Below are 12,201 nucleotides of genomic sequence, written 5' to 3' on the forward strand. Positions count from 1 at the left end.
GCAGCTGGAAAGCCTTGCTGGAGAATACTATCTCTCCAAAGCATAAGGGAGCGGAAGCTAAAATTGACGGCAAGGTTTGCGAAACCGAGTCCGACAACGTAGCCCCAATTCACAGCGGAATATTGCTTTCGTAAGAACGTGCATATCACTATTCAATATATCAACCGCATCTCTATAAACCGTAGCAAACGTTGGTGTGAAAGGAGGTTGCTCCGAGGAACGCTTATCATCTGATCACGCGGAGCACATGGGAACAAGGAAGTGTAGAAGTAACAGGACCAACTTGCATGATTAAGGGGCCAATCGGACGTAATGCAGGATGCGGCTTTGGCCATTACCGCAGGTTGCAATGGTGCGACAGGCAGAGATGACCTGAGATGAGCAAAGGCAGTCGTAACGGCAATTTGCTTGCTCGTATTAGGTTTAAAAATCACCGAAAGCCTAGGCGTGGTACATGAGCCAATGGCCCAGGCTGCGCGCAACCGCGGCAGTTGAACCGATTGGATGTTGTCCACCCCTCTCCCCTCTCGTCAGCTCGATTCCCCTAATTTCTGACATTGGTTTTGAACACGGAGGCTGACTATCCATTTCGATGGTTATGTTGCTGGTTTGAGAGTGCGAATGCGTGCATCAAGATAGGGGAGAATTGAGCCAAGTTCAATTCTGCAGAGTCTACCACTTTTACCGTGTGATAGTCGGAGCCGCTTGCTCCTACCCCCTTCTCTCATCTTTGAAGTGTTGCTATCAGGATTTCATTGCAATTCAAAATGATAGACGCTACTTCTTTCTTGATTTTCAGCGTTTCGCTGCGCAGGGAAGCATTTGCGCTGAGTGGACTAGTCTTGGCGGCCGCTCTGCTAGCAAGCCTTCTGGCTGGTTGGGAAACGAGGCCGAGGAAGAGGCTGTCCTTGCCTGTGGCAGGAAGAAATACCGACAAAGACTTCAGGGAAGCACTCGCTGAGGGCCGAAACTTGGTAAGTCTCCATTTCACGGATACAGATACGGTAAAGAACGAGTATTGACACGATTCGCAGTACCCTGATAAGGCGTTCGTGCTCCCATCAGAGCCACCAATTGTTGTACTCCCCCACAAACTCATCAATGCGCTTAAGTCAGCCCCAGAATCGCAGCTGTCGGCGGACAAAGAAGTATGTCGTCGTGGTCTTGGGCAATATACCGACTTGGGAACTCCCATGCCGGAAATGTTCCATGCCATCAAAGTCGACCTCACACGTCATGTGCGAGATCTAGTTCCTATCCTTCAAAGAGAAGTCGAGACCGCTTTCGAACAACATCTTGAGCTCCAAGAAGATGGGCAGTGGACCGAAGTGACAGCTTTCAGCTTCGTTAAGAGAATTGTGACCATATTGAACGCCGTTGCTTTTGTGGGCTGCGACCTAGCGAGGAACCCGGAGTGGCAAGATATCGCTTTCAACTATTCGGCAGACCTTCGAAAAGCGTTTGATGCTCTCAACAGGTGGCATCCGTGGCTTCGACCGTTCGTCCATCCATTAATCTTCTATCATATTGGATTTTCAACAAGACGAAGTCGGGTTGCTGAGTTGTTGCGAGCTACTATTCACGAGTCTGATACCAAAGGAACCGGGACTCACGCCTTGACAAATTTTATTCGAAAGCGGCTTGACGATAGACGTCGAAATGATACGAAACTGCTCGCCAGGATGCAGCTTCGAGCTGCTTTGGCAGGCGCAGACACTGTCGCACAGGCGCTCACAAATGCGATATTTGACGTTGCATCGGAGCCAAGTTACTCTGAGACTTTGAGAAACGAGGTGTCTTCATTGGTCTCTGACGCGCCTGGAGGTACTTGGGATATGGGAGTGCTGAGAAGCATGTCGAAATTGGACAGTCTACTTCGAGAGTCGGCCAGAGTCTATGCCCCATTTCTAGGTGTGTCTTGATTACGCATTTCCACCGCAAAAGCTGACGAACGGATCATCTAGTCGCAATGGGTCGCATCACCACATCGTCGTTGGAGCTAGGTGATGGAAGTGTAGTTCCGAAAGATACGACCGTTTACTTTGACATGTATCACGCTCATAGATCATGCGATGTCCAAAACGACGCAGGCATCTCAACCTTTGACGCCTTTAGATTTAGTCAGCGGCGGGAAGAGCAGGGTCTTCCGAACAAATATCTTGCTGCAACTACTGGGCCGGACAACCTGCCATTTGGCCACGGAGCTCACTCATGCCCTGGGCGATTCTTCGCAGTTGCTGAGATGAAAGTCATTTTGGCTCACTTGTTGCTCAACTACGATGTGAGGCTAAGTGGTGGAAAGAGACCAGAGGCTGGTTATTGGGGAATTGCCGTGGTCATGGATAGAAATGCCAAGATCTTGGTACGAAAGAGGCAGGCAGCTTAGGCTAAAGTTTTACGCTGTTTTTGAAAATATCTTACTGCAAATCATGCGCACTATGGAACCAAGATGATTTTCGAATAATCTTTTCTCTCCATGTCATGACACTCATGTGCTTGTTGACAGCGTCAGCCAATGTGGCATAGTTTGGCTTGAACTCCTGAGCTACTGCTGAGTGACTCTTCTAACTTGATGGCATCATTAATTGCCTCCCAAATTCACGGCTGTTCTTGAGCTGTCGGGGGATCGGAACATATCCGAACACTGGGTCATGGCAGCTTGGATTCTCCGAGACATCAGACGACACCATGCATGGTTACCCCTCAAAACATAAGTTCCTCATCGGCGAGCACTCGATCGCAAGCCTTCGTCTGATGGCGGTCGGTCTTTTTAAGGTTCCAAGTATCTGCAATGATTTACGGCGTAGATCCTTCGGAACTTTTGTGATTGGATAAGGAAAGATGGCGGGAAAGTGAAGGGTAGTCACCGAGTTATCGCGTGAATGCGTTTAACGATGCCTTTCTGTCAAACACACGGATCTCAAGCCCGAAGGTCTTGTTCAAGATTTCGCGTTTCGATTCTCTATAGTATACTTCTATCAAAAGCAGGAAGAAATCAGAACGAATCCGGAAACAAGTCAGAAGCTGCCAGTCTCATCTGCCAACCCTGCTAGTCAACCGAATTATGGGCTTCGTCTTAGAACCATTTCGGCATGATGTCAGCAAGAAGACGAAGGTCAGACTTCGTTGCCAATGCATTTCATTTCCCAAACATAACTAACACTCAGTGACAGTTTGGCGCCAAAGTGACCGAGCTCGACATCAATAACGTATCAGGTATGATCCTTCGTGTGACAAAGTCAGGATCGTTTGGTAACATTGACATGACCGCTGCAGATGATGATCTTCTAGAGCTCAAAAGGGCTGTTCTAGATCACAAATTGATCATAATTAAGGGACAAGAAAATCTCCAGCCAATCAAACAATGGGAACTAGTCACTCGCTTGGACCCTAACGCAAGGCCGCAAAACCCAGAATTATTCATGAAGGACTTTCACCCAGACGGTGGAGGTATTCTGGTAAGTACAAAGCTCGCAATAGAGGAACACTTATTAATAACCACCCAGAAAGCGAGAGGAGTGACCGGCGTCCCCAGTGCTGAGAATGTCCACGTGATCGGCAAGGGATTCCTCGGTGAAGACCACTATGGGCTGAAGAACCTCAACATCACCAAGTCCTTCTCATATGAAAATCACTATCCTACTCTCCCAAAAGAAGAGCTTGAGAAAGGTCATACTAGGTTTCAAGGATGGCACTTCGATGCGCCGCTTTACAGTCGAGATCCGCCAATCTTCACGGCCTTTCGTGTGATTAAGCTGCCCAAAGGGCCTGATGTTAACATCGCATGGGATAACGGATCGGGCTTGAGCATGAGATCAGCACCTGGTCTCACGCCATTCTTCTGTTGCTCGCAGCTGTATGAGGAGCTTCTTACTGAAGAAGAGAGGGAAGTTGTCGACAACAGCTGGGTTGAGTACGCGGCGCTGCCCTACGAGTGGAATCGAAACTGCAAAATGTTTCCGACCGGACTTGGCATTGTCAGCCAGGGCAGGGAACTGTCTGACAATGATTTCGATTCCATTGGAGTAGACCATTCTAAAATCAAGAGGGTAAGGAAGACAAGGATCCCGCATTTGCCAAACCGACACTCAACTTTTTACAGTACCCGATGGTATGGGTGAACCCTGAGACCGGCCGCAAGTCTTTTCAAGTCCAGGCCAACGCCGCCAAAAAGCTCTACTTACGTCGAAGTGCAGCCGACGAACCCAAGGTCATTACCGAGCTTTCTGAGGTTCGTCGTTTCTTGATTGACATTCAGTCACGAATCTTAAAGCCAGAGTATATCCTAGTACCTCCTGAAGAGGAGGGGGATCTACTCTTGTGGGACAATTGGAGCACCATGCACACGCGTGTAGACTACCCAGCAGAGTATGGACCGAAAGCTTGCCATCAAGCTGGAACAAATGCCAGTGTCAGCCCCAAGGGCCCGACGCCAATTCCTCATTCTATCACAAGACAATTTGCAGACGCAACTCGAATTGGTAGTGTTTTGGGAAAGCCTAGCACTGGTCAGCCTGGAGTCCTGGCGGCTGTCCATTAGAACATGAAATAGATTGAAGTGACGCATTAAGGACAGTACATGGAAGTCAAATTGATAGAGCTCAATAATTCTCTTTTAACTTTGTCTGTGCCGTTCTTAAATAGCTAGCGTGAATGCATGCCCTCATGCCATCGACTTCTGCACCATTCCATGTGTCTCAACCTGCTCAACTATCCCATCACTCTTCGCCTCTGCATTTTGGAAAATGTAGGAGTCCCACATTCTTACAGGAATCTTCTCCGAGAATAACCGGTCGATGTCTGCATTTGTCCGGCCGGTCGTCTCTCCCACACAGAACCACACGTATGCCAGCGTGAAGAGAGTCGTTCCAGCATACACAAAGCCAAGCATCGGACCCAGATTAGCAGTGTAGTAAAGATATGGACTGACGAAGACCATCAGCCAGACTGTGAAGAAGAACACCCCAATGGCACATGCGGTGATCTTGTTCCGGTTCCGGCCAACCGCCATCTCAGAGGCGATGGTGTACGACAAGGTTCCGATGGAAAAGTTGAAGCACACAATATTGATGTATGCAAATACGACAATGGCGGTCCCAACACCCTCGGAGAATGGGCCGCCGGGATTGGTCGTGCCAAGTCCGCCGACGGCAATCAGAGAGACAAACATGCCCAACGTGCAGATGAGGAGGTTCGTTCGGCGGCGAATCTTATTGCCCAATAGCACCGAAGCTCCCACAGCGAAAATCTGAATGACGTTGGTAATGGTGTTGATAGTAAAAGGCTGCGCGACCCCTATTGATTGCGCAAAGACCACCCCGTATGTGTACCAGAACTGTATGCCGTTGATCTGCTGGGCAAACATCGCTCCGCATGAAAAGATCAACTTTCTTCGTTCGATCGGATCGCTGAGGAGGGAAATCCAAGTTGAGTCCGCTGTCGACTCGAACTCTAGTCGAACTTGTTCGTTGATAAGCTGGAGCTCGTTGGTAGCATCGTAGTTCGGTACGCCTCGGTTGATCTTGCGGAGGGCCTTCTCTGCCTTGTCGTGATGGCCTTTGTAGCTGTACCAGACTGGTGTCTCGGGGATGAACGGGAGACAGATCAGCATGGCCGTTGGAAGGACGACAAGCAAGCCCATGGGTATGTGATAGGAAGCGGCGTTATCGATGTTTGATGTCCCCTGAGTGATGCATGCCACGGCGAACTGGGCCCATGACTGCATAAACTGGAACATCATGAGAGCCGGGCCGCGTATCTGTGCTGGCGCAACTTCGCTGATGTAGATGAGGCACGTTGCGGTAAACTGGCCGATGCCCAGACCGATCAGAACGCGTCCGAGGCAAAACACGCCGTAGTTACCGAAGGAACAGACTTGGACGATGGCTCCGGCAACGATACAGACAGATGCTGATGCAAAGACAGCCTTTCGTCCCCATCTGTCGTTGATAGGAGCCGTGAAAAGGGCGCCACAGAACTCTCCAACGTAGATTAGAGAGGCCGTGACGGAGAGAAACGTCGTTCCAAGTTCGTAGGTGCCATCAGGCTTTTGGTGTCCGTAGTCTCGGATGAAGGGAGCCATGCCCTGAATACCTGTATAGTAGATAGTATCATATCCATACGCAAAAGCTCCGATCAGAGAAACGAGACAGTAGAAGAGGGGCCATTTGTGCTGTCTCCAGCTAATATCGATGTTGAGAGTTGCCATGAAGTAGTAAATGCAAGAACGGGACGAAGATTGAAAGGGGGAGAATTGTGCAACCGAACTTTTAGTAATTTGGCAAGAGCTGAAGAAGCCTGGGTATTTATATGGCTAAAAAGGGCCAGACAATACCTGCCGTCCCCCTGATGCGACTGGTTAACATCGTGACTCCGCCCAGACGGTCTCGCGGAGACCCCATGGGGAGCGCCAGATATTGACAGAGCGGAGTCAAAGTTTAATTCGAATAGGAATGTGGTAGCCAATAGAGATTACACCTTTCCATGCTGCTGGAAATCATCCTGACTGCCGGGTGTCTGGTGTGAAAGCGGGCGCCTGAATTTCCTTTTCTGGCAGTCCGCCTCCGACAAGGAGGTCTGAGACCAGAGTCGGAGTTGGGCAGCTATCTCAGGCTATATCTATTAGAAGCGGCATGTGGGTGCTTTAGACACCATCTTTATTTTGCCTAGTGGGAAAGTGCTTGGGTCAGCCAGTGATGAATATGCAAGGGGTTGGGTCTATCTCCGACAGGCGCCGCCTTGCGGGATCGGAAGCAATCTGCCCAGCAGTTGGTATCATGGTTTCTCTTGGAGATTGGACTAAGGGTGACCACTGTTTCTCTTCTACAGCTGTTTCTGATTTCCCATCGGTGCTTAAAACCTTTCCCTCCCCGAAGTTTTCTTCTAGCTAACTTTTTTTCTTTTATTGAACGCTCAAAGATACGGCACTCTCCCGAGAAATCGACTGTATGACTGGAGTATCTCCTATTTGAACTCAAGTGGCCAACTTACGGCATGGGTGCCATATTGCCGAATTCAGGAGGTGCATCACCTCCCAAGATGGCGTCGATGGCATTGAGGTCGAAGCTAGGATCGAAGTATTCGAAAACGTCGAGGCCTGCAGGGCCTTCGTAGAAAGATGGGTCGAAAGTTGCTATCAGGTCCCCTTGCTGCTCTGGAAATGTGCTAACTACGGTGTTGTTTCCAGCTTCGGGCCCTTGTTGATCAGGCGCGCCTTCTTGATGAGGGGTGTTTGCTGCATTCGTTCCGTTTGCCCCCTGTTCATCCTGCTTGTTGGCCGCATTTGAGCAGACCTGATCCATCTCCTGGAGGACTTGCTCAGCGAGATCGACCATTACCAACGCCGATCGAAACATGCCGCCAAGATCTCTGAGTATTCGACAAATTGCCTGGAGCTGCCGTCGAGATCTGACGGTCAGCATCGGAACTTTACAGGATCGAAGTTCCCGATAAGCGACTCTCAACGATAATGATACGGCGTATGGCACAAATGTCATGTAAGATAGAGAGGCGCCGAAATCTTCCACAATGGTGGTTACTTTGATGGCGGACAGGGATTGGCGCGTGTATGCTAAGGATGCGTGCTCAGATGGCGACGGCCCAACCGGTACTCTGCAAGAGAGAATGGCGATGGCATGGTACAAAAGCTCAAGGGATCCTGGCCATGGTCAGCTGAAAGCGTCCCGTGATCTCGCCATTGATCAACTTACCCAGCAGTCGAGAATCGACGCGAAGCGCATGGGCTCTTTCAACCAGGCACTCAAAACTGGGGAGATCTTCCATGACAAGACAACTCGAAGTCTTCTGAGCCGGACGGTATAGATCGATTATTCGACCCAACAATGCCACGATGTCAAGAAACAGGCGGAAGCAGCTATCTTGCTCTCGAATGCACGCCTGTACATCCCTGCCAAGGTCGCGTTCGTGTATCATCACAGGCCGGCCATGAAAGGCAGCGGTTAGTATGTCCGTGGCCCAGACACAGCAGAACAGGCGAGTGAGGTAGGCTGGGTCATCGTTTCTTGCCGGTGGGTTTTGAAGATGAAGCCCGACTGTTTGCGCGTTGCTGACAGCCTGCGCGGCCAACTCTGCTGAAAGATGCCGATCCTCGGAGAAGTGGGTGTACAGTGAGAGAATCACGAGGATTGCCGTTGTCTGAACTCTGTCCTTTACCAATCCCAGACCGATGGCTTTGCGAATGGCGGATGATAATCGCTGGGCAAATTCTGGGTAGGTCAGAATGATTGTTGAGTCTTCACCGAGACTCAGGAATGGCTTGGCGCTGGGACTGGACCCTGCGGCCAGACAGATGGCTTGTTTACAGAGAATTTGCGATGTGGTTGAGACCGGCTTTTTCAGAATATCTAGGTTGAGGACGGGGAATATCCTGTGGACATCACGGAGGTAGATCTTCTCTAGCTTCTCGTAGTAGGCCCTCCTCGGAAGAACAGCGAGGAATTGGTGCTCGGCATGATCAGCTGAGACAGCGGATGCCACTTCTGTGCTGATCTCGTTGCCCCTCACATTTCGGCGGGAATACCAGACACCTACGGAATTTGACTCTGCATATCCGCGGCTTGTTCCCGGGCTGTCGGCGAGAAAGGCACCTTCAGGGTTTAAATCGCCGACGAACCGGGCATCGTCATGCTGACCGTGGTCGTCATCAACCGCCTGGTGACGCGACGGAGGTTCTTGGGCGTCGACAGATCGACGCGATCGATCTCGCGAGTCCGTGGTTGTTGGACTGGGCGGCGGCCGGGCCTGAGCCGGCGTTGGCCTCGGGACGGCCAGGACAGCGGCCGAGATAGCATCCGAGGGCCGCCGCGCTGGCCTCGGGCGTGCCGTGCCACGCGCCGACTCCGAATCGGGAGTCTTGGGCGGAGACGCAACGGCGTTATCTAGATGCTCACATCGTTTCTAACCCTCAGTCAGCTTACTCTTTCTGAACATCCCGACGGCGGTCATCAGAGAAAGATGCGCTCCGATTGGCCGATTGACATCGGCTCCAGCAAGAGGGCCATCCCGTGATGTTTGCGGCGCGAGCATTAGCGAGGGCCATTGAGTGGGCCTCGTTGGACTGACCTTGCGCTTCCGACACGTCTCGCACGCATGCTGCGCTTGTTTGCGCTTTTGCGGACGGCCATCCGTCGTGTTGATGAACTTGAACATGGCAGTTTGTGGACACTGAATGAGGTCTTCCCAACATTGACTTCGTGTTTACGGACATGGATTCGGACGATGTTTGTGGGGTTGCGGGGTTCTGCAGGTCGGCGGAGACACATGTCCTCAGTGCGGCTCGCGGCGCATCTCGGAAAAGCCAAAAGGGGTAATGCCGATATCCCATTGCGGATCTCCGATGAGAGAAGACATGCGGAAGCCAGTGCGACAATAACAACAACCCCTTGCCTTTAGTAAGGCGGATGAGACTCAATGACATTTGAGCACAATTCCCTGTTTAAATAAGAAGATCTGGACTAGAAACTTCCACTAGTTGATACATATTGAGCTTCAAGCCTCGGAACTGCGGTGCTGACTATGAAATTGGTTTTTTCATTCAAAGTGGCGTCCAGGAACCCATGCGACGAGTTCATATACCTACCTATTTAAGCCATGTAAAAACGACGTATCAAACAACTTATTGTGCAAAGCAGCTATTTATCGCATGTTTCAAGGCTCTATATCTCCATTCAAAATGTGTGGTTTTCACAGTTGCGCTTGCATTTTGATGGTTTCGCTTGGGCAACTCACGCACTATGAACTTCGCACCGCTTTGGCGAGGCGCTTGCCCTTAGGCAAAGACATGATGCACTCGATTGAGATATGGTGTGAAATCACGCTTGTCTGGTCAAACAGTGATTTACCGCCATCATTTATATCACGGTGTTCCGCGTCGATTCACTAGGTCGTGACTTCAATGTCCCAAAAGTATAAAACCCTCTTGACACACCTTCTTGACCTCCAATTCGAAATCAAACACACTGCGAAATCAAGTTTCAATGTCTCTCCAGATAAAGTTGATAAAGCAGCATTTTTGCCAGCGAGATGGACACGTTACCACTGGAGATCATCACCACAATTTCCGAGCACCTCGAGCCCTCCGACTTCGCGGCTTTCGAGAGCGTGAACAGGGCTTTGCGCCACTCAACTGAGCAGATTCTAGCCGACGCCACTGTTTATACTGATGAAGGTGGATACAAGTCGCTCGACGCTCGGTACGACCGCTCGCGCCGCCGTGCCTGCTTGGAATTTTTGGTTGTTTACATCAGACTCCCGGAGGTTCTGAATGATCACGATAATGAGACTGAATTCGAGTATAAGGCGTCCAAAAACAACAAAGCCTTCACCGATAAGTTGTTATCTCTCATGAGACTTTTGCATTCATGGGAGCAAGAGCTTGAAAGCAGCATACATTTAATCGTCCACATCACGGCACCGGGTATCCCTGCTGATTTTGATGTGAGTGCATGGGACTCTAATACAGTTCCCAACTGGATGCGCGATCCGAGAGAGGTTAAGTACATTCCCAGACGCGGTCAATCTCTCAAGTTCTCCGGGGAAACCAACCGGCAGATTCCATCACTGGGATGCATCGAAAGTTTCACCTACCAAGGGTACCTACTCGATCCGGAAGCGATTAGATCGTTGCTCCGCTCAATGCGAGGGTTTTCGAAGTTGAGACTTTGTATGGATTCTCGTGCTGAGCAAACGGAAGATTCCCCAATGAAGTATAGAGATGCGTTGGCGAGAGCGTTGAACGCAACCCCGTTCTCGTCAGTCGATCAATTCGCCCTATTCTGCCACCTTGGAAAGTCTTCCACTACGGTGATTGAGAAAGACTGCATGGCGTCCTCCAAAAACGCCGATCCTCTTAGTCTTGCCCTTCGTCGAATCTCTCAACTACCGTCAATGGCACTTTTCAATTTGAGTCTGGGAGATCACGCCCTAGGTATCGAATTCTTCTTTCCCGAGCGGGTGATAGGCATGGAAACAGAGATTTGGCCATGTCTAAGTTGGTATACAATCAGATTAAGAAGCATAACTATTGACGGACAGGCCTACTATAACGATATACCATGCCCGCATGAAGGATACATGGACGGTATGTTCTGCCCACAATTGAGCTTTTCAGCCCGGTTCACTAACAGAATAGAAAACCCGAGCGGTCCCATTTGTCTTCTCTCCACTAATTCTCAGCTCCTGACGCCGTTACTCACTTCCATCTTTCTCGCAATGCGTTCGATGCCGGCTCTCAAGTCATTCGACCTGAACATAGGGATGTGGATCGATGTTCAGTTCAGAAACATGCTCTCCTGGTCCCATGACATACCGAAGTTTGAAGGAAATCTCCAAGGGGAGCGGGGATTCTTCGTAACTCCACAACACTTTCAGGGTTTGAACCCTCCAACAACCCCTGGTCTTAAATACCACGCCATTTCCGTTGAATCAGCAGTCATAGATGCCATGACTGAAGGTCTTCGCGCAATCTTATATGAGGATCTGTGCGACGGCGAAAGATCCCAATCGGTGTTGACGACGTCGTCAGCTATGACGTTGAGGAATTCCCAGGAATTTTGTAAATAGAGCCAGAAGTAAACATAGTCATCGGTGCAAATTCCTCGGCCCCTTAAACCGTTGCGATGTGCCAGTGACTCTCCCTTGCCTCCTGCTCCGTTCACAAACACCGCCGGAAGGTAGATGCCGTGAAGATAAAGACGTCGCCAACCCGCTCATCGCTACCGGGGTTTTCCTAGTGCCTCAATAATGAGCACCGCCTCCAGTCACGGCCGCTCGACGAATTTTCCCGGAAGCTCACCCGTGCAGAACCAAAGGGCTTTGGGGAAAGATTGTCGGCCAAGCTGTCGAAGATGTCTCAGAGCGACAACTAGTCTCGGCTAGCGGCTCGGGCTTCCCAGCTGAATGGGTGCGATAATGTTGGCGAGAATGCGAACAGCCCAATTCCGGAAAAGTCCAGACCGCGCCACGCGACAGCTCGGTGTAGCTAGCTCTTCCTAACGTAGAGCTCCGGGTCTAGACAGGCCCGCGGACACCTTGCCACCCAATCTGAGCAAGTTCCGGCCCATGATCATGGGAATGGCTGCTGTCGGAGTAGCTCCGTGATGCGATTGATAAATCGAGGTCAGCCCCGGGCTGGGGACTCAGAGATTTCGTGATAGTCACAGCACACACCGTTGTTGACGCTCT

The 12,201-nt window shown here is 50.6% G+C and overlaps 2 protein-coding genes across 2 annotated transcripts; one reads left to right on the forward strand and one right to left on the reverse strand.

Annotated features, from left to right (window-relative positions):
* Positions 1–767: 767 nt before the first annotated feature.
* GCG54_00010283 (Cytochrome P450 monooxygenase gliF) lies at positions 768–4,540 on the forward strand (the record flags this gene model as incomplete). Its single annotated transcript, XM_045410209.1, has 6 exons — positions 768–974; positions 1,035–1,911; positions 1,965–2,362; positions 3,174–3,458; positions 3,507–4,049; positions 4,103–4,540. 6 exons carry the CDS (start codon positions 768–770, stop codon positions 4,538–4,540), a joined length of 2,748 nt encoding a protein of 915 aa, XP_045260164.1.
* A 123-nt stretch (positions 4,541–4,663) lies between these two features.
* On the reverse strand, positions 4,664–9,168 carry GCG54_00010284 (Hexose transporter HXT9; the record flags this gene model as incomplete). Its single annotated transcript, XM_045410210.1, has 4 exons — positions 4,664–6,182; positions 6,991–7,657; positions 7,710–8,897; positions 8,937–9,168. 4 exons carry the CDS (start codon positions 9,166–9,168, stop codon positions 4,664–4,666), a joined length of 3,606 nt encoding a protein of 1,201 aa, XP_045260165.1.
* Positions 9,169–12,201: the final 3,033 nt, after the last annotated feature.

The sequence above is a fragment of the Colletotrichum gloeosporioides genome (genome assembly GCF_011800055.1).
Source record: "Colletotrichum gloeosporioides strain Lc1 chromosome Unknown consensus_71, whole genome shotgun sequence".
NCBI classification, from domain to species: Eukaryota; Fungi; Ascomycota; class Sordariomycetes; order Glomerellales; family Glomerellaceae; genus Colletotrichum; species Colletotrichum gloeosporioides.